Below are 22761 nucleotides of genomic sequence, written 5' to 3'. Positions count from 1 at the left end.
ATTATGCTTTTTTGGATTTTTCCCATCTTTGAGTGTGTTATATAGTTTCTTGTGTATGTAATAGATGTATAAAGTACAAATAAAACATTACACTCCCACAAACAGCAGTTTTACTCAACTGCCTGAAACACCTCGCCCACATTCCATGTGCCTCCCATTGGTGCTGCCTGAGCAGTGGCTAGTTTGAATTTGGTTGACCAATCACAACAGAGTGGGCCAGCTGACCAATCAGAGCAGACTTGGCCTTTCAGGAAGGCGGGGCCAAAAACTCAGACAGAGGCTGTGCATACTTCCGTCAGTACACTGCTAATGTGCACTGACCATTTACTGCTGTAGTGCCCACTTTCGATGGTTAGTATTGTCCCAAAAGGAACACTTATGTTACAACACTGGAAATGACGAGCGGTCGGCCTCTCAAAATCTGCCGAAAATCTATTAAACTGACCTTTGTCGATCAAAAAAACAGACAGATTCAGCAACTGTATGGCCTATTTCTCGCTTAAAATGTTTTCAGAAACACGTTTCGGTGAACTATTTTCGTAAAATAAGAGAATGTATTCTGAACGAGTCGCCATTATGCTCGGTTGTGAAATACGGGAGAAGCCAGACCCACGTGACGCGTTTGTCCAATCAGCCGCCAGACAACGTCCCTGGTCCCTCCCCTTTCCACTTTGTAGTCAAGATGGCACCCTTTTAGTGCACGTAGTGTCCATCGTTCCACACTGAACTTTTTGACCGTTTTTAGGGGGTCATCCGGGTACTTTCAGTAGACTGACTTTTTCCGTTAGCTACACTATATACTTAAAACTAAGTGTTTGAAGTGTGCAAGCAGGAGGTTTGAGACACAGCCAGAGTCTTTCAGACAGAGGAGCTGCAGCAATGGCCAGTATGAGAAACATAATGTGTTTTTTGAACATCAAAGCATGTAAACCTATTCTACCCCAAGAGTACAAACTCAAAAAGACTCGGAAAAAGGAGTATAATAGGGATTCTTTCAAAAATGAAGTTAATATTGAAAGTTACTGTACAGTAATAAATGTCCATCTTGCTCCTTGTCCCTCAGTTATCGAAGCCGTCTCTCTTCAGGGGAGGAAGGAGGAGACCACTCTGGTGTCTAGCGGCTCCTATGTGATAGGAAACACCTCCCTGGACTTCCAAAGAGGGACGGACCGGCAGACACTCAGAACACATGGCCCACTCAACGCTGATTACATTATCAAGGTGAAACAAGGAAAAGAGGGCAGGCCTAGGTTTATAGCAAAACAGCCGGAGGACTTTTAGCTTCTGATGTACATATTTTATTAGAGATATACAACATACATAAATAAGTCTGTTGCTTAATATTTAGCAATGCAGGGATATGATTTTAATTAGATTGTGAGGCTGTTGCCAGCAGCACTGCTAGTGTCACTGCTGGAGAGGCCTGCCGAATTTAAATAGAAGTGAATCTTCCTATTTCTAATGACTGTATTGTTTCACAAGCCCTTTTATGTTGTAGTTTTAATGAAGACAAGCACTTGAGCTTAACAGGGCCTCCACACAGTCAGATGTCTTGCGAAGATAAAGGCATTTTGCAATGACTTCACCACTGTGACCCCATTCTAACACACACTTCTAAGGATGTGGTGATATTTTCTTCATATCAGCAAATCCCATGAAAAGGCCCAAACCAACAATGAATGATTCCTGCTAACAAATATTGTATTGTGTGTGTGTGTGTGTGTGTGTGTGTGTGTGTGTGTGTGTGTGTGTGTGTGTGTGTGTGTGTGTGTGTGTGTGTGTGTGTGTGTGTGTGTGTGTGTGTGTGTGTGTGTGCGCGTGTGCACAATTTACTCCTGTTTGAATAATGTTTGCTACAAACTACATTACTCATATTTTTTTTCTTTTCACAATGTATTTATTTTTATTGACACTCACAGGTAGTACATTACAACTTTTGTTAAATAAGCTGCCATATATCTGATCCAAGCACCAACTGTAGGTGCCTCCATTTTCTTCCAGATGAAAGCTATAGTCCTTTTTGCCTGCAGTATAGCAGAATTAATACATTTATATTCTTGGGGTTTCAGATTTAGATTTGTTGGATACAGTCTTTTATAAAGAAATAGGTCAATATTTGGGGAAATATGCTTATAGCTTTCTACCAACCACACCAAATTTCATTCTCAATTTAACACTTTAAAGTTACTTTTCAAAATCCACATCTGCACTTTTTAAAGCTGGTTCGCCTCTGACTCCCATTATTGTCATACCAGCAATGTAGCATTTAAAGACAGGGTTGGTAATGTTGAAGAGCTAGCAAGATTTGAAAGTAGCATCTGGTCAGGGCTCCATCTAACCCCTCCCCCTGGCCTCGGGGCTCCGCCCACACACAGACATGCACGAGCACCGCTGCCTCGCTGCTTCAGAGCGGAGAAAGCACCGCAGTTTAACTTCCTGTCTCATTCACCGGTAAGCAAACACCTAATATTATCATACCGAATGGTTAAAACAAACATGACTACTGTTAGCAATGCGGCGACGACGCGCATTGAGCTCAGGCTCTCACATGGGAGGGGTAGAATACGCTCAGCGGGGCAAGGAGGCATTTCATTGGTTAAAAGCCTGCGAGGCAGTGATTGGTTGGCGTTTATACAGGATTACAGCAGCTGCAGATGACAGATCTTTTTTGCTCCTTTTACAGAGCCCATAAGTTATTTATTGCTGTCAGGATGTAAAAGACCATTTCAAACAATATCTAAAAAAGTATGTATTAGAAATAGTGATCTGAGGGGTTGTGGGTGGGTTGAAAAGAGGGCTCCATTGCTGTTACTTTATATTGTATGTGCCCCTCGAAAATTCAATAAAGATATGTTAAATAAAATAATATATATATATACTTATCAACCCTGCGTCTAAAGGCTATTTTTTAAACAAACGCAGTACTCACTCCACATAAAGCGCTACATTAAGAGAACAATGAGGGGCAGAACAGCATCACCGATCTATTTTAACCAGTTCTCTGGTCCAGCTCTGCTAAAAAAAACATATAAAGCACTAAACCTGTAAGCATGTTAGCGTGTCGTTCACTATCGAGCCCGTCTGTAAACCTCATCTGTAAACCTCACGGCAGTGTGTCGCACCGTACCACTGCAGAATGAACTAGAAGGGGGCCACAGGGTTGCATGCATGAATCATGGACGGAACCGCAAAATTGAGAATTTAAAAGAGCTATAAGAAAGATTCCATAGGGCCTTACATTACATGTCATTTAGCTGACGCTTTTATCCAAAGCAACTTAACAAATGCTATATATGTCAGAGGTCGCACGCACAGTGGGAATTGAACCCAGGTCTCCCACACCAAAGGTATGTGTCATATCCACTGCACCATAACCACTCCATTAAGTCAGTGCTAAAAGCTAACTAATATGACTACATCCAACTCAGCTGCCCCACTGTAACTGTGGTTAAAAAATGTCTTTAAAATACATGCAGTGGCTTAGGCCTGGTGGGGGGCAACTTAGGCCCAGTGGGCCACCAGGCATGCAATACACTGGGGGAAACGGTAGTATGTACATCTGCATTTGTTATGATTACCTTACTTATGATCAAAAACTAGAAAGTCCAACACTTTTCTAACATCCAGACATCAAGTCTAACACCCATTCACGCTCCCGTGACCACATCACTCTGGTCCTCCAGAATCTCCACTGGCTCCCTGTCCCACAATGAATATAATTCAAAGTCCTTCTACTCACTCGCAAAGCCCTCCACAACCAGGCCCCCTCCTATCTCACCGACCTTTTTTATAATTTATTTTATTTAAACAGGGACAATGCACAAGTTAACATTAACCATGTATGATAACAAGGAGAGATGCATTGTACCAGGTTGTAGCACAAGTGCTATTTTCTGCCCGTAGTCCCTTGGTTTGACCTGCTTCACCACCACACTCCTTCCCGCAGCCTCCTCTGATGCCAACCTACAGTCACCACCAATCATGACCAAGCACCGGACCAGGGCAACAGAGCGTTCTTTATAGCTGCCCCTGCCCCCACCACCACCCCCCCTCCCCCGGAACTTTCTCCCCAAACACATCCGCGACCAATCTGTCCATGTTCAAATCACATGTCAAAACCTTTTTAGAGCTGCTTTTAATGTTTAATAATGTATGTATTGTAGTGAGTGAATTCTCATAGTATGTGTATTTCCTTTTAAAAACTTTGTAAAGTTTCTTGGAGTGTAGCAAGCCAGCTAAAATAACTTACCCGTTGAACAGCAACCAATCAGCTCACCGTCTTTCTGTCCATCAGGAAACTCCATAAATCCCAGAGAGTCAAGGCAGAGCAGCCGGAGGACATCAGAGGGAAAACCAGAAAACCTTTTTCTCCATAAAATATGATCCAGTTTCACCAAAATCAGTGACTAAGTGGCATAAAGTGTTAGCACTTCTCCCGGGGATCGTACCCACTCGATCGGCAAAGTAACACAGTGCGCGAAAAGGCTTTCAGGGCGTTCCTTAGCATTAACTCTTCCCCTTGATTCTCATTAGTGGGATCCTCTACTTTACTAGGCTCAGCTTTGCTCTACTTTCCTCCCCTACTGTTCCATCATCTCCCCTACATTTCACTACTTCAACATATTGATGTTCTTTATTTACCCTATATGCTGTGCAGATGAAGTATGGAGGCTCCAAGGACACAGTTGTCCAGTTTCTCTTCTACCAGCCAATCAGGTACCAGTGGAGAGAGACAGACTTTTTCCCCTGCTCGGTCAGCTGTGGAGGAGGTGAGATCATCAGTCATTCCACACTAAAACCCAGTTCAGACCAAAGATTTACAACCAGACGAGTTGAAACTTGCAACTTCTTGCAACAAGCCGGTCTGCAGCGTTCTAAAACCTGCCAGTTCACACCAATGAGACGAGACGAGACGGTGTATCATCTCTATAGCAACGACTCCTTGTACTTCCGTTCTAACTTCTGACTTTTGGCTTTTTTGTAGCTGGTTATATCATTTGTTGCGTCTAAATATGAATGTGGATAACTTTAGTGATAGTGAGATGCTTGCTACAGCTGTATGTAGTGATGAATCGGCGAAAACATGTTTTATGTCTCTGATTCACTGCTTCTAACGCCGCTTGGCTCTCTCTCTCTTCACTCTCTAGCTCGTGCGACCATATAAGGTTACCGTGCTTTCGGGCGGTCGTTGAGGCTCCATCTAAAACTCTGCCATTTTTACCAGCTGTTTGTAACATACAAATAAAATGGATTATGGATCATTTAATTTCTAAAGTTTATAGCTGACTTTACCAGCTGATTTCTCTATTGGCTGTTGAAACGTTCTAAAACCAGCCTCTGGAGACTCGACCAGCTGAGTCGCATCGAAACCATCAGCTGGTTTGAGTCGAGCTGAGACGGGCCGGTTCAGACCGCTGAAACTTTTCCCTGCGACGTTCTAAAACGGTTTCAGATCATCACAGATCTTTAGTCTGAAATGCGCTTAACAGCTGTCTTAGTGTTTGAATGATGATTTAACCAGTGGTGAAATGTAACAAAGTACATTTACTCATGTACTGTACTTATGTACAAATGTTGAGGTACTTGTACTTTACTCAAGTCTTTTCTTTTCATGCCACTTTCTACTTCTACTGCGCGATATTTCAGAGAGAAATATTGTACTTTTTATTCCACTACATTCATCTGACAGCTTTAGTTACTTTAAAAATTAAGATTTTTGCACACAATACACATGTAGTTTATAAAATATGATGTTTTATTATAAATTAAACTAGCCAACAATATAACGGCCTAAAGTCCAGCTGAAATGATTAGACCATTAAACTGTTCATATCTGCAATGTTTTACAGCAACCTAAACACGTTCCTCCCCCAGGCTACCAGCTGAACTCTGCAGAGTGCACAGACATCCGATCCAACCAGACCCTGCCTGAGCACCATTGCAACAGCTATCCTGAAAACACCAAACCCACACCAAAACTCAAGGAGTGCAACATGGACCCTTGCCCAGAGAGGTAGGGATCATTACAAGTTGAGTTTTACATCGGCGATGTCACAAAAAAACAACTTTTTAGGAACATTTTGATACCATTACCCCTTAACCCATCCATCCTTTCTCTAAGTTAGGATGTCATGGGGCTGGAGTCATGTTTTTAGGAAAAACATAAGTTAGCCTGATTGATTTAAAAAGCATGAACACAAATCCTGACCCATTTAAACACAAATGATGTAAGAAACCTATAGACCCCCTTGTGTTACCATCAGGCCAAGCTTCCATGTCAACCACGCTGTACAATGTTGATTGTGAAAGTAAGTTTGGATATTGTCAGGCTTTGGTGAAGTGCTGCATGCCACTAAACGCTTTCTTTCATTCTGGTTACTTGACAGGGACAATGCTCATACATTAACATTACAAGAATTGTGTCAGAGTTGGCGAATAAGTCTACTTTTCATCTGTGGTTCCTGGCTGAATGTTATAATTGGTCCATCACATGGACAGCAAATACTAAGAGCAAAATGCACAGGCATAATGAAGATCAAAGCTATGTGTCAGATTAGCTGTAAGTAAGATAAGATAAGATTGTGTTATGTTAACCTTAGTCTACCATTGCCAGAGCCATCTCCGCAGCACTGTGTCATTGCTGGAGTAAGGTCTGGCTACACCACACATACATTCCAGGATAGGAGAAAAAAAACGTTCTGAGTTGTTTGCATTCATAATTGTCTTGGGCGGCGCTAAGCTCCGGATGCCGCGACGGTGGCTCTGCTAAATAGTTTTGGGAAGGAACTTGTTTTGGTGGAACATTTGCACCCCGCAAAAGAAAACGCCACATACAATATTAAATGAAGTTATTTGTTCATCCTTGATACAATAAAGTATCGTGAGCTGTTTAAATTAGCTGGATACATGGGCGCCTGGGTAGCTCACTGAAAACCATTTTTCAGCCATTTTCACGCCATGTCTACATGTTTAACGCTAGCCTACTGCAGACCATAAGATATACTTTGAAAATAATACTTTTTTTTAGCAATGCTAGCATGCACACATTCTAGCACGTCCCTGTTAGATAGTAACATTAAACGCCGTAAACATATTCTTTGTAAATCTTTACACTCATTCACCGAAAAGAACCAAGCAGGCCTGCCTTGTTGCACAAACCAAATGTTTGTCAGAACTCACCATTTTCAGCGTGTAGCTTGCTAGCTCGGAGGTTGTTGTAGTTTGTAGTAGATAGCAGAAGGGGAGGGGCTTTATCCTGGGATGTACCTCCGTTGCACCAGACTATTCTCACCTAAGCCTTGTAATGGTGACAAAATACATTTTAAATTAGTGTTTGGCAGAAGGAACTCATTGATAGGACTTCAATGTGAGAGCTTTCTGCTCTTCATAACAATATGTAGCAGCCTGTAGATAGAATTAGGCTCAAAGAGTACAGAGAGGACAAAAATATTCTACTTAAGTAAAAGTACAATTACTTTGAGGAACTTAAGATGAAGTAAAATTAACGGTATAAAAATCTACTCAAGTAAAAGTAACAAGTAGCTCATTTAAAATTGAAGTAAAAGTTACTTAGTTACTTTTTAACAGCGAGGGGAAATCGCTCTATTTATACTTGATATCTTATTTATACTTATTACACATATTTAACTAAATTGCAGTCTTTTGCGATTTGTTAAGGGCACAAAGCCAAAAAAACTCAAAAAGGGCCAAAAACCTTTTAAAAAAAAAAGGTTTTTGGCCCTTTTTTTACTCAGTAACAGATGTGATTTAAAATGTATCAAAGTACAGTACATCAAACTAAACATACTTCAGTAAAAAGTAAAAGTAAAAATTACAGATTTTAAAAACTACTTTAAAAAGTAAAAGTACACAAAAAAACTACTCAGTACCGAGTAATTGTAATTAGTTACTTTACCCCTCTGCCTGTTACCCAGCAGGCTTTGTTTGATCGATCTGATCAGGTAGAGCTCAGAAATGCTCTGAGCTAAGAATTATCTTCTTAGCTCAGCTCGATGCTTGTTTTATGAAGGGCTGGATCGATGGAGGATTTAATCACTAGGCTAAAGAGGAGGAATGCTAAATCAGCAGCACAAAGCCTTTTCTCTTGACACTCGTTTACCACTTTATTATAACCTTGAGGGCCAAACTGCTATTAATGAGCCCTCTTCGTGGGCTTCCATTTATCATACATGCTCATATATCATATATGATTCTTCTGACCTCATGACTAGGGCTGCTATCTGGAGATCATAGTCTCATTAGTCTGGCATTGCCAGACCTTCCTCCACAGCGCTGCGGAGGAAGGTCTGGTTAGATCACACAGCATTCCTGGATGGGAGAAAAAACGTGCTCTGGTTTATTGGCATTTTTTTTAAACCAATCACAATCGTAAGCGCCAGATGGAGCCACGGTGCCTCTGCAAAATAGCCTCGAAAAGGAACTTGTTTTGGTGGAACATGTGTACGTTCAAAAGTAGTTTTAGTCGTGCAACAGAAAACTCGGATTGGACAGATAGTCTAGCTAGCTGTCTGGATTTACCCTGCAGAGATCTGAGGAACAGTTAACCATAGTCCTCATGAATCCACCGGAGTTTAGAACACCAACACAAAGAAAGAGGAAGGTGACGGACATCCGACTGAAATGAGGGAAATCCGATGGAATTTCCAGCAGAACAAGAGCAATCCCGGAAGTGGAACATCGTGGATATAGACTATAGTCTCATAAACTTACTGTGTTGTTTGATCTTTTGTTTCCTCCAGTGACGGATTCAAAGAGGTGATGCCATATGACCACTTCCAACCTCTGCCTCGGTGAGTAACCATGACAGTCCTTCATTTTCAAAGCTACTGCTGTCTTTTTTTTAATCATTTGACATATTTCCAGTGTGGACAGAGTGTTGGCTTAGATGTAAAACTGCACTTTGTCAAACACTGTAAACACACGCCACACAATCAAGATGGTCGCTTGTTTATTGGACAGAATATCCGAAACTTGTTGACACTTCTGGTCTCAGAAATAATGGAGCAACACCACATTTATAACGTCTTAGGTTTCCTGGTTCTGCTTTAGTGTTTCTAATATTTTAGGAGAAGGTGAACAATGAGCAGCTGACAGACAGCAAGTGAAGGAGAGAGAGATGATGATGTCACACAGACGACCAGCGATGTGTGCTCAGAACAGCTTATGGATCTGAAAGTTATCATCCCTTAAATTTCATATAAGTCGGTAAATTGTGTGTAAGGTTGAAACAGCAGGCCTGTAAATGCTCTGTTTGTGGTTCACTTCCTGTATTTGGGTCGGATTGTGTTCTCACCTGAAGTGAACTGAACTCTAGTTCACTTGGAAGCGAGCCGAGACCCACCGTTTTCAAGCGGACCAGAGCTTGTTTGTTTGGTCCGCGCCAGAGTTCAGATGAGCTTTCACACCAGCCCCAAACCAACCGGACTATCCGACCAAAACGCTCCAGGGTTGGTTTTAAACGGACCAAACAAAGCGGATGTGAAAGCAGTTTATCTGTTTTAAGCCCCCGACGTCTCCATCCAGGCAGCGCTGCCTGGAAGGCACTAGGATTAGGCAATAGTTATGGTTAGGGTTAGTGCCTTGAAGTCAACGGTCGCCTGGAAGGAGACATTTGAGGCTTAAAACACCATCGAGCATGAAAGCAATCTTAGTTCTCTTCCACAGCAGCTGTCCTCGCAAGTAAAGCATTACCAGAGGTGGAAAGAGTACAAAAATATTTTACTTAAGTAAAAGTACTATTACTTTGATGAACTTTTACTTAAGTACAAGTAAAATTATCAGTATAAAAATCTACTCAAGTGAAAGTTAAAAGTAGCTAATTTAGAATGTACTCAGAGTAAAGGTTACTTTTTAACATCGCGGGGAGATATATATTTTTTATATTTATACTTCTTTGATATCTTTTTTATACTTATTATACTTTTTAAATCAAATCAAAGTCTTTTGTGATTTGATAAGAGCACAAAGCCACTTTCCATTTTAGTTTTTTGACAGATACTTTGCAAAAGCAACAGCGCCAAACGTTTGAGAGCTTTTTTATTACATTTTTTGGACTCTGTAACGGATCTGATTTCAAATGTAACAAAGTACAACACTTCAAACTAAACATCCTTAAGTAAAAGTTAAAGTACAGATTTTTAAAAAGTACACAAAAACTACTCAATTACAGTAATGTGAGTAATTGTAATTTGTTACTTTCCACCTCTGAGCATTACCCGTCAACCACCGTAGGTGTCACTAAATCTTCAGTCTGACTTCTTCTATCCATTGGGGAGAGAGAGAGAGAGCGCTCCAGTTTTGCATATTGATTTATTTATTTTTGAATTCCTCCCAAAAGCAGTTGGCTGTGTGCTCAACAGATGTGTGTGATTGGTGGTTGCTGGCTCACACTCCATAATAAGCCATCATTTCCGTTAGCATTATGCTTGGCTGTGTAGCGCTGGACCACACTGCTGCACAGCAGCATATGTTCTGTATGAATGTGTGTGGATTGAGTGCTGAGAGAGAACTCAATGATGTGTGTAGTGTATATCTGTAGTATGGGTGCAAGGCTTTTCCCCAGAGGACCGTCTTGACGTGAATCTCCGCTGAAGTCAAACAACTGTTGCAATGTTACTGTGCATGTATATTTTTGTGTTATCGCTGCTATGTACTGCAGCACTGGATATATTTAAAATTTTAAATATTACTGTACATTGTACAGTATTGTACCTATAATTATTTGTGTCCACAGTAAAAAACCCAAAAGTCCCTGGCCCTTGGTTTGTGTTTTGGGAGCCTAAAGGGTATCGACAGAAACAAAACAAAAAATACCAAAAGCTTCCTTGGTTCATCTTTCAACTGTTCCAAAAATCACCACTCTGGTTTGATTGAAATAAACCCTTAATTCCCCCATTTACATGTGGAAATATGCTAGCTATATACACGCTGAAAGTATTGTGAGCCAGTATCATTCATGTTGAGATTAAATGAAACAAAGGTGCAACATGAACATGGCTACTGATAACCTGGTAACAAACCAGAGTAAAGACTGTTACTTGTTAACTATTCCTAAAGATGGTGTAAGGACTATAAGGCAAGCTTAATTAAACAATAAGGCTTAAAAACCATGTCTATGAAGATTCTCAGTCAGACACACATGTAGATATACTCATAGGCAACTGGACTTGACATTTTGGTCTTGAATGTTTGGTCTTACAGGAATGTATCTGCAAACTGTTTACTGTCAACATGCATGTTTGTCATTTGATTTTCTTGAATATCCATTCCTGGCAGTTAAAGCATGAGTCATGTTTTAAAAATATGTTTATGCAATTCAGAGCCCTTTGGTTAGGGAATGAAAATGTTAATGCTGACTTGAAGCACATTTGCTCAAAACCTCTATTTTACATAACCTTATCTTATCCTGACTTTATTACTATATTTAAAAAAAATACTCTGCTCTGATTAATCGTTTCTGAAATGGTGAAAAAATGAAAAAAAAAGTGAAACTACCTAATTTAAAATCACATCACCTCTGTGTCCCTCAAAATGTATAAACACATTCACATCACACTTGTGTTATTTGCATACTGGATCATAACTAGCTTCCAAATTTAAATGGGATGTCACAGATCCTGAAGTGAGATTTAACGCAAGCACAGAGCAGATGAATGTGAAAACACTTGTCTTGTGTCAAACTCTACACCTGCGTCATTCTGCAAGGTGTTCAAACATCCAAGTGAAAGAGCAATAAGCTAAAAAAAAATATAGAGGGGGACTTTAATCAAATGATGTGATCAAGGCTGTAGCCATGGTGTTCTGAGTAGGCCTATCCCCCTCCAAGAACAGTTTGACACCAAAAATAAAGTCTTTTAATGAATCAGTTGGCTGTTGAGATACATTGTCTGTAAATATTTTTTCCCAACATTAAGATCTGGATGTGTTAAAATAAAGCCTTAAACAGTCAAATTTGCTGTATATAGAGAGTGTGGCAAAATTATTACAAAAAGTATGAATACACTGACAGCACTGTGGCAGCACTTCTCACTCTACCATCGCGCAAAATATGGACGATTGGTCATGTGAATTTGGCGTTTGTTATTCACGCTAAAAGTCTTGTTTAACGTTGGGGATCTTGACGTCACTTTTTGATACTCTGGGTCAGGACGTACTGACTGACATGCGACTCAAGAATGGGACAGTTGGGTTTAGGAAAAGATGGTGGTGGGAGATCACTTGACCAGCAGCCGCAATGGTCGCAGAAAACTAGGGCTCTCGTACCCACCTCCACATTTCAATAAATAACCAAATCTGTTCCTTTTTCTTCGACGCCAAATAGTTTTATCTGCTATCACAGTGACTCAGTGAATTGCCTGCAAGTGCGAGAAAACAGGTCCCGTTGTCGTCTAAGCTACATATTCAGGCACAAAAATCTGCAAACATGGCGGCAGCTAACAGAGCGGTGGCTAACATAGTGTCTGATGCTAGCGCATTCCCGAACATGGAGCACTTGATCGCCCATCTCTTGGAAAAGCAACAAAGTGTGCTTGAATCAGTGGTTTACAACGCAATAAAGGGAGCGCTAACAGAAATGAATGCCTCACTGCAACACGAGGCATTCACGACGAAGGGAAGTACGGTGTGTGATCTGATGCAACCTGACTGTGGCGCATTCACGACCCAGCGGCATCGGGAGCTTGAAGGAGCACAACACAAGATACATGCTAGGGGCACTCCGGACCTGCTCTGAGAGCGACCCACGGAGGGAGAGAGTTTGCCTTCACTGCAGCTACAGATGCAAACGTTTTCTGTCGGGAGATGGATGTGGAGGACGACGTGACATCAACACGGGCCGCTCCGCCCCCGGGCCTGTTGCCGACAAAGGAGCCAGAAGACGGCGGGGGGACTTCGCGTCTCGTGCTGGAGCCGGCGGCAGGGCCGAGGCAGCAGGGCCGAGGCTGGCGGACCCAGTGGCTGTGGACTAGCGGTGTCTGGGCTACCATGCTAAATTTGTCTCGAGGACACTGTATGTAAGTTTTGGAGCCAAGCTTTACAGGAACATTTAACCAGACTGAAAAAACATGATGGAAGCTGACCATCCAGTTTACAATCTATGTTTGTTAACAGTTAACCAGGTTGGTGTGTTTTTCACATAGCTTATTTCAGAATTTGATAGCTGGTTGAGACCTAGTTCTAGGGTTTTTGTAACACCGTTCATGTTTAGCATAAGAAGTTCACTAGACCTGTCTCAACGTACCTGTGAGGAGGGGTAATTGTGGGCTGGAGTTTGCGTGAGCTGCGTTTGATGTGGCCACTTATCTTACAGACAGGGATTGGGGTCTGCGGTCTCAGAGGGTTAGGGGATTTATTTTATTTGTTATGTTTTTACCACACTTTGCTCAGAGCTAACAGTTCACCCTTTGCTACAAATTTATCAGCGAATTCCGGTAGGGTACTCAAGACATGTATGCATGTAAATTTTGAAGATGGCTGAACTTTCAATCCTTTCAGTTAACATCAGGGGGCTAAACGGGCCGATCAAATGAGCTAAATTCCTGGACTATTTAAGAATTATTATACAAGAGTCACATTTACGTAAAAGACATTTAAATCGTCTACAAAATAAATACGTAAAGGTTGCTACCTCATCTAGTGGCGACACCAAAACCAAGGGCTCCATTGTGTTGTTGTCGCGGAAATGCGCACTCACCTTAGACAAAAGTAGCAAAGACCTATCAGGCAGGATATCTTATATATGTACCACGATAAGGAGTAGGAAAATAGCCTTTGTTTCGGTATATGCACCGTCTACATATGATGAAAGTTTTTTCCTGCACCTAACCAATGAATTGCTTTCTCTCAATGAATATTCACTAATTATAGGGGGAGACATGAATGCAGTTCTAGATTTAAATCAGGATAGATCAGGGGTCACTCACACAAAACCCAAAAAACATATATCAGACATGTTTAGAGCAGTTGTGGAATCCCACCATTTTACAGCTATATGGAGGACGCACCACCCTACTAGCAAGGATTATACCTTTTTTTCCACACGCCGCCTCACCCACTCCCGCATTGATTATATTTTGTGCTCCAGTGAGCTGAAGGCAATGTTCCACACGATAGCAATAGAACCAGCAATTCTGTCTGATCACAATGCGCTGATAACCACATTCCATTGTGATATGTCAGGAGAAAGATCTAGGAGATGGCAATTTAATAATTCGCTTCTCCAGAACACAGCTCTTGATGCAAAATTTAGAGCCAGTTTCTGACCCTGCATTTATCTGGCAGACAACTAAAGGATTTATTAGAGATTTCACATCTTCCTTCGCGGTCAGCTTGAAAAGGAAAAAAGAGGCAAGGATTGCGGGGTTGGAAGAACGCTGTAAATCTTTAGAGCAGTCTCTTAAGACTTGTTTTTCTAAATCTACACATACTCTTCTAGTCACAAGTCGAACAGAGTTAAATGATCTGCTAAGGAGAGCTGAATTCATAACGCACAGAGTGAGGCAAAATTAGTATTTTAATGGCTGTAAACCAAGCAAATTGCTTGCTCTGAAATTAAAATGAAGCGAATCCAGAGCTACTATCAACAGCATCCGCACAGACCGAGGTATCTCAACAAATCCTAAGGATATCAGCGCTGCTTTTCAATCCTTCTATTCAAAGTTGTATGAGTCCTCCTGCAACCCAGATTTGACACAGTGCCAGAAGTTCCTAAAATAACTAAACCTGCCTCTTCTTGACCCAGAGGAGGTAGAAGAACTGGGTCAACCCATAACATTAGAGGACAAACTTAAATCAGCATTAAAAACTGTTAAAAAAGGGAAAACGCCAGGGTTGGATGGAATTCCATCAGAACAGTATTTTGACATATTAGGACCTTTACAAGCTCTAACTTCAGCCATAGAGAAGGGTACTTTCCACCAACAAACCAACACTGCGCTAATTTCCATTATACCCAAAAAAGGCAAAGATCTTACGGATTGCTCAAATTTCAGGCCCATCAGCCTCAGACTGATATTAAGCTTTATTCCAAAGTCTTGGCTCTCCGCCTAGAGCGCTTTATCTAGAAGCTAGTCCACGCCGATCAATCAAGTTTTATACCAAAGCGTCATGCTGCAGAGAATGTACGCAGACTATTTCATGTAATAGAAGAAGCCAAAAACCTTCCAACAACCGCAGCAGTTTTATCAGTGGACGCAGAAAAAGCTTTCGACTACCGAGAGTGGAACTACTTGTGGCAAGTAATGGAGAGGCTTGCTTTGGGGGCCAAATTCATTGACATGGTACGTACTTTATATGCGAATCCCACGGCCATAGCCTCAACCAGTGGCTTGCATTCTCAGCCATTTCCCATTGAGCAGGGCTTGCGACAAGGATGCCTGCTTTCCCCCATGCTGTTTGCAATCTATCTTGAACCGTTAGCCCAAGTCATAAGGCAAAATGAAATTTGTAATGTCCAGATTAAATACAATAGCAGCTTAATATCATTATTTGCAGATGATATTTTGTTGTACATCTCTGATCTTGAGGACTCAAAAATTCTTAAGATCTTCAATGAATTTGGCTCAATCTCCAGCTATAAAATTAACTGGAGTAAATCTAATCTTCTTTTATTGAACAACAGGCATGTGACATCAGCCATTAGTGTTACATTATTAACCCAAAGCAAAATTACATATTTGGGCATCACCATACACGCATCGCTACATCGACTTGTCCAGGACAACTATGAACCTATATTAAGTAGTGTTCAAAGGGATCTGGCCAATTGGTCTGCGCTGCCGGCATCACTACGGTCCAGGATTGCTGTTGTTAAAATGAACATAGTTCCTCGTGTGAATTTCTTAAGTACAATGATCCCCTTACCCCCCACAAATACATTTCTGGAAGAAAATTGATACTTTAAATGGGCAGTATATTTGTAATAATAAACAACCTAGGCTAAAATACTCTACCCTGCAACGTACCACAAACACGGGAGGCTTGGCCCTCCCCAACCTTAAAGTGTATCACAGATCCTTTCAGCTACGGGTCCTCAGAGTGTGGATGGACCCCTCATCTACAGTTCCATGCAGAGTAATAGAGCAAAACCTCAATGGAAGTCGAAGACTGCAAGACCTTGCCTTTGCAGGTGGGTGTCCAAAAAAGTGCATGCTATGCTATGGCCCTATTATCACCAACACACTGACCAACTTTAAACAGGTGGAGGAGCAACTACGCTAGACCAATAAGTGGCATTTGAATACCCCAATATGGCACAATGCACACTTAATGTCTGGTAACAAACCCTTTGCTTGTAAGCAGTGGAGTGACAGAGGTATTTATACTTTAGACCGGCTATTCAATGAGAAAGGTATGTTGAGTTTTGAAGACCTGAGAGCTAGTTTTGAGGTCCCCAGGACATCCTTCTACTTTTATCGCTTAAGATCAGCCCTAAAATGTTATGGAGTGCCATGGGGAAACAGTCTTGAGGCACACCCAGTCATTAAATGGTGTGTTGATTTTCCTGTGAGAGGATTAGTGTCCAAGATTTATGCTAAACTGATGCAAGTATCCATAGGATAACTCCCAATAGTAAAGAAATGGGAACGAGAGCTGAGCCCTGAGGGGAACGCATTTATTTAGGAGACAGTTTGGAACAACATTTTCCACTGTTCCAAGAACCCAAATTACCAGTATATCCACTTCAACATATGCAGGGGTGTGATTCTTCCGGATGAATCCGGAATTCCGGCTTTTCCGACCTGAAAATGAGGTTCTCGTAAATCATGCAAATCGCAAGGCACGGTTCTAAATGACCGCTCGCCGCTGTCAACGTCTTGTGTGCCTCTGATTCATGTCTTCATATCACTCCGCAAGTAGTCCATTTATTTGTCACGATGGAACTTCATTCAAAGCAGAGCTCCATCAAAGAGCCTGCAATCGTTGCGGAAGGTTATCTTATGTGTTCTATTTATTTCTTAGCTGAAGTCGACAACGGGACAAAATAAATGTAAAAAGAGACATAGTGGAGTTCCTATTTTCGTTTTGACAAGTATAATAAATTCTGTAGTGATGTAGCTACGTGACACCAACACCCGAAGTAAGAAAAAGAAAAAGTAAACCGTGCCCAACGATCTACTCACGTGAACAACTTCAGTTGCCCATGACACGACGGCGAACATGGATTCAGGTAGCAGTTGACAAGACGACGAACACGGATGATTCAGGTAGGCAAAGCCAATATTGTCTTTCCTTTTTATCTACTTAAACTTAAACAAGTGATCCATTGAACATTATTGCCATTAACATTAATGTAAAACAATTCTGGGCTAGCAAAGTAACGTTAAACCATGCAAGCTACGTTGGTTATTGCTTAGCTAGAAGCTAGCTATGCTAAATGGTAACCAGCATTACTTGAAGTTCAAGGAAGCCAACTTAGAAACATTTGCTTTATGGATGGTCTCTGTTGCTGTGAAATTGTTTTACATATATCATCCATGTATAGGTAGAATGGGAGAAGTGGCATATTGTTTAAGTCTAGCTTTACTGCTAATGGCACAACAATGGCTAGCTGGTTTATAACCATAGCTGGGTTAAAAAACATTTTCTGAAGCCAACCAACACACTGAAATATGGCGTGACAGTGTTTCCCACAGATTAGAAAGCAATTTGTGGGGTGGATTCCTCCGTTAATAATTCGTTACACAGACGTTAAATCTAACTTATAACTAATCCTCAACACTAGCCTTTTTCAGTCGCGGAAAATACTCATCTGGATTGGAGCAGCAAACATTCAGCGTAAGAGTAAAAAAATTACATAACATTAATTATAATAAGTTTATTTGATTCACAGCTGATACATATGGTGTTTTGAAAAATTGTGACTAGTTAACTTTCTAAAGCAGGCGCAATCGTGTATGTGTGTGTGTATGATGGGGGGGGGGTCGCGTGAGGCAGAGGGAGTGAGTGTGTATCGCGAGGCAGAGGGAGTGAGTGTGTGTCGCGAGGCAGAGGGAGTGAGTGTGTGTCGCGTGAGGCAGAGGGAGTGAGTGTGTATCGCGTGAGGCAGAAGGACCCTACAGTCACATTAGCGACAAAAGAGAGCGACATGCACTCGCTTGTGGGCTCTCCTGGGCGTGCCTAGCTTACTCCTTTTTGCTTGGCAACAGTAAACAGAAATTCTCTGGTGCTACCTTCAACCACGTCTTACAAGTCATTTCAGAGGTATTGTCAAGTCACAAGAACAATGTTTTTGGATTTGAAAGTATTTATTTATCAATAAAAGTAACAAAATATATGAGATAAAATGCCAAACATATCAGATATATACATAAATACAACAGGAAGGATCCTTGACATTGAGAAACAGCTACTGACATATGTCACGCTGCCTTCACTCCGATTGGTTGTCGCATCGCTCAGCATTTGCATAAAATAGACTTCTTGTCTATTTTGGCCCCACCTTGCTCGTGGCAGCGGCAAGCTCCTCGCTTGTCGCTGGCAAACGGCCACTCCCATTGAAAATGAATGGCAGCCTGTCGCTTTGTCTCTGTCTCTTGTAGCTAATGTGACTGTAGTGTGTTTGTCGCGTGAGTCAGAGTGTGTGTGTGTGTGTGTGTGTGTGTGTGTGTGTGTGTGTGTGCGCGTGTGTGTGCGTGTGTGTCAGACTGAGAGCAGGGAAAGGAAATGCACTTGAACGAATATGCTACGTGTTTTAAATATCATTAAAAAAAATAATAACGAAACGCAATATGTGGCAGTGGGTGTTGATTCTGTGGCGCACAAATTAGTCTGTGTGGGAAACACTGTCATGAGCTGTAATACAATTTATTTTTAGATTAATTTACTGTAAACGTCATAGAAAGTAAATTATGTTGAGCCATTTGAAATTATGTTAGCTTAAGCCATTACCTCTATTTCTATGAGAAAATAACATGGGATGTTGAAAAATCATTTGTCATACTAACTATGCAACAAATACAATTGCTTACCTAAGTATAATTTATTTTATTCTTACATTCGCAGCATTCTTTGAGTCATGGCCAAACTTACTTTGAACAGCCCAGATGTAAAATACATCGATGAGGGAGTGAAGAATCGGTTTAAATGGAGCTGGTTGCAGGAGACTGTCCAAGTCCAAGGAGAGACCATGCCATTGAATTGTTTCAGCAAAATTAGGGAAGCAGGCAGGGCAATTTGCGACACTTGCAATCAACATATAAATTACGGAACAAGTGGGAAGAATGCCCTAATGAAGCATGTGAAGCATCCGAAGCATATAAAGGCTTGGAAGACGCAACAGCAGAACATGCGCATCGATATAACACCATTGGATAATATAATTGTTACAGCTTCACCCAACAACCCAGTGCAACCCAGAATTCCTCCTTTATGCAACCGAGTTGCACAGGATCAAGTAAGTGCTGACTAATTTTGTGGTTTTGGTTTTATGTGGCATAGGTAGAAAACACTCTTACTTTTTTTTTTTTTTTTTTTTTAACGTTACAGGCACTCGTTCTTGGATTTGTTGCTGAGAATTCACTTCCTCTATCAATCACACCAGGGCTTATTGATTTAGCAAAGGTGTTGGCAAAAGACCCAAAAGCTCTTGCAGAACTATCTATGGACAGGACCTCTGCCTCATACAAGCTCAATCATGGTGTTAAAAGGACAATTCAAGATGAAGTGCTTGAGGAAATAAGAAGTGTCCCCTTCTCCCTCAACATTGATGAGGCAACAAGCAAAACGTACAAGAGGATATTGGGTGTGCTTGTTAGCTACTGGTCTGAGAAACTTCAGAGGATGGTTGTGCAACACTTGGCAGCCCTGGAGGTAGTGTCTGTAACTGCAGAATCCCTTGTCAAGAAACTGGACGAGCTCTTTGAAAAGATGGGTCTGCCATGGGATAATTTGGTCTCCATTCTTATGGACTCATGTGCTGTAATGAGAGGCTCCAAAAATGGGCTGGAGAAACTTATAAGAGATCGGCGTGCCCCTCAAATGCTTGACATAGATGGTGACTCATGCCACCATATACACAATGCCAGCAAGAAATTCTGCACTCCATTCGAGCATTGGGTCGAAGGTTTGCTCTCAGATCTTCACACAGACCACAGATGGTCAACAGACATGAGAGATGGCCTCAGAGAAATTTCCATCATCCTCGGAATCCATGCCTCACGGCCTGAGCGATACATCCCACATCGGTGGCTGTCAGTGCTGGATGTGAGCCTGGATACATTGCGCATGTGGGATGCATTCGTCATCTTTTACTATGCCTTCCTGGGCAATGAAGATAGGGCAACATACAAAGACATAGTCAATGCCATTCTTGAAAAGCGTGGAGTACAAGAAGCAGGCTGGATCCGCATAAAGGAGTTGTGGAAGGAGTTGCAAGTCAGGTCCAAAAACTTCACAAATGAAGGAAAGATGAGAAAAGCTAGGATTTACAAAAAGGTGAGAAACAGCACACAATCCTCAACTCTTAAATTATGCAGAAGAGGCAAAACTCAAAAAGTAGATATTGTTACCAAATATGATGAATATACTTATTGTCAGTATTTATGTGAGTTGGTTTGTTTGTCAAGAATTACATTAATTGTAACCATTATGATTGTTTTAAACTTATGCTCTTCTATGCTTTGGCAGGTGTTTTTCGAAGAGAAGAGAACACTGCTTGAGCTACACTTTTACGTGTCTCTCCTTCCAATGCTAAAACAATACACCCTCCTCTTTCAATGCAAGGAGCCGAAGATCCACAGACTGCACGATGAGCAAGAAATACTCCTTAAAGAGTTCTTGTCCTGTTTCATCAAGCCGGAGAAACTCGTAAGAAAGGGGAAGAGCTTGTCGGGATCAAACATGAAGCTTCTTGATTTAAGGTCAACAGAGACCCATCTGTCAGAGCCTTTTATCGGATATGAGGCCACCTCCATTCTCAAAAAGCTTGGAAAAAATCATCCTGTGGCAACGTCTTTCAATATGAAGGTATTGTAGACAGTGTAGCTTGTTTACACAGATTTTGTTTGAAATAACTGTACACATTTCCAAAAACTTTTATTCTTTTTTTATATTTAAAAGAAATACAGAAAAAATAAACTGGTTTTGAACTTACCTCCATTTACTGTATGTCTCTCTGTGTTTCTTCATTATAACAGGTTACCCAAGCTTACACCAGATGTGCCATTGATCTGCAAGCAAAACTGCCTCTGGACAATCCAGTTCTGAGGACCCTGTCATGCTTGGACCCAAATGCCCGGGGAAGCCTACACATCATTCCTCACCTGAAGAAATTGCTGGACATGTTTCCAGCTGTGACACTTACAGAAGAGGAGAAAGCTGGTTTTCATCATGAAATATACAGGTGTGTGTAATTGTCAGAAGATGCCATTCGTGCATATCATGCTATTTTATGACATGAGAGAAGAATTTCCATTTGAGATGTGCTCTACCATACAATGGTACACACACACACACACACACACACACACACACACACACACACACACACACGTTATATTCAGTCCACCCAATCATAGACACCATACCAGATGACGTCCCCATGTGGTTTTTCCATAGTTTTTGCTGAGCTTCAGTTTCATTGAATGATTTTCTTGGTGTACCAATGCTAGTGCTTTTGTTTAAAGTTACTCTTAATGGTAACAATGAACATTACATTGTCATTAAAAGACAATTAAAGGAGAACTCTGGGCAATTTTTACGTTAATCTTGATCGCTATAAGTCTGTGCAACATGAACAGGGCCCTTACATGACAACAAGATGCATTTTCAACTCAGACATTGTTTAAATTCACCTACCCTGTTAGCTGCTAGCTGCCGTCTGGGATGAGTTATGTTATGCCCCCAAAACTGCCGTTTTAGCTAACTGGGAGCTCTTGGCATTAGCTGCAGCAGCTCCGTGTTGCCCGGAGTTCTCCTTTAACTCCTATTATTAATACATAGGATATCACAGTAAGACTAAGGGGAAAATATATTTTACTTACTGAACATGAAGTGCTAGAAAATGTTTACTCTTACTGTGCACAATGAAAATTTACCATGTTGTTTCTCATCTTAGATATGCAAGTGACATGATGTTGCCACCAATGACTGATGACACAAGAGTTGACCTGTGGTGGAATGCAGTAAGACAAACATCGAGGTACCCAACACTTGCCAAGATAGCACTCTTTGCTTTATGCCCTTTTCATGGCCCTCAAGTAGAGTCCTCGTTTAGTATGATGGCCAACATCATGCAGGCCAAAACAACAAGCCTGAATGTGGAGACCTATGAGGCATATGAAGTTGTGAAGTACCAGCTGAAGGCCATGCAGGTCTCAGCAATTCACCACTACTCCAGACCGTCAAAGGACAGCCCCATCAACCCATCACTTGTACGCAATGTCAAACTCTCAAGCCAGAGGTACAGAGCAGAGAATAAACGAAGGGCAGAACTTAATGCTCCCAATCCAGCCAGAAAGAAGGCAGCCAAAGACTCAATAGTGGCAGCAGCTTTCAATGCCAGAAAGACTTTTCAAAAGCGGCGACTGCAGGCATTGAAAAATCTTGCTGCCAAGATACAGAAACGGTAGTTTTGTGCACTGTCATAAGATTTGTTGTCTTAACTGTTGAAGCAGTTGTAGAAGAAAAGCAGTCCAATACTTTTTTTAAAGAGGACTAAAATATGAAGAACATGAGACATGGTTTTAAATAGGGTTGGGAACCGAAACCCGGTTCCTTTCTCCCTTTTCTGCTGCTCGCGGTGTG

At 41.4% G+C, this 22761-nt stretch overlaps 1 protein-coding gene across 2 annotated transcripts in view; it reads left to right on the top strand.

Annotated features, from left to right (window-relative positions):
* Positions 1–22761, top strand: part of LOC116045199 (ADAMTS-like protein 3) — a 297438-nt gene that overhangs the window by 214346 nt on the left and 60331 nt on the right. For both annotated transcript variants that reach the window (XM_031292718.2, XM_031292719.1), the window contains exons 9-12: positions 1064–1221; positions 4658–4769; positions 5875–6013; positions 8760–8810. In XM_031292718.2, the coding sequence (XP_031148578.1) occupies positions 1064–1221; positions 4658–4769; positions 5875–6013; positions 8760–8810 (460 nt within the window). The remainder of the gene's footprint in view (positions 1–1063; positions 1222–4657; positions 4770–5874; positions 6014–8759; positions 8811–22761) is intronic.

Source organism: Sander lucioperca, chromosome 3 (genome assembly GCF_008315115.2).
Source record: "Sander lucioperca isolate FBNREF2018 chromosome 3, SLUC_FBN_1.2, whole genome shotgun sequence".
Lineage (NCBI taxonomy): Eukaryota > Metazoa > Chordata > Actinopteri > Perciformes > Percidae > Sander > Sander lucioperca.
This window is presented reverse-complemented; position numbering and strand designations above follow the sequence as displayed.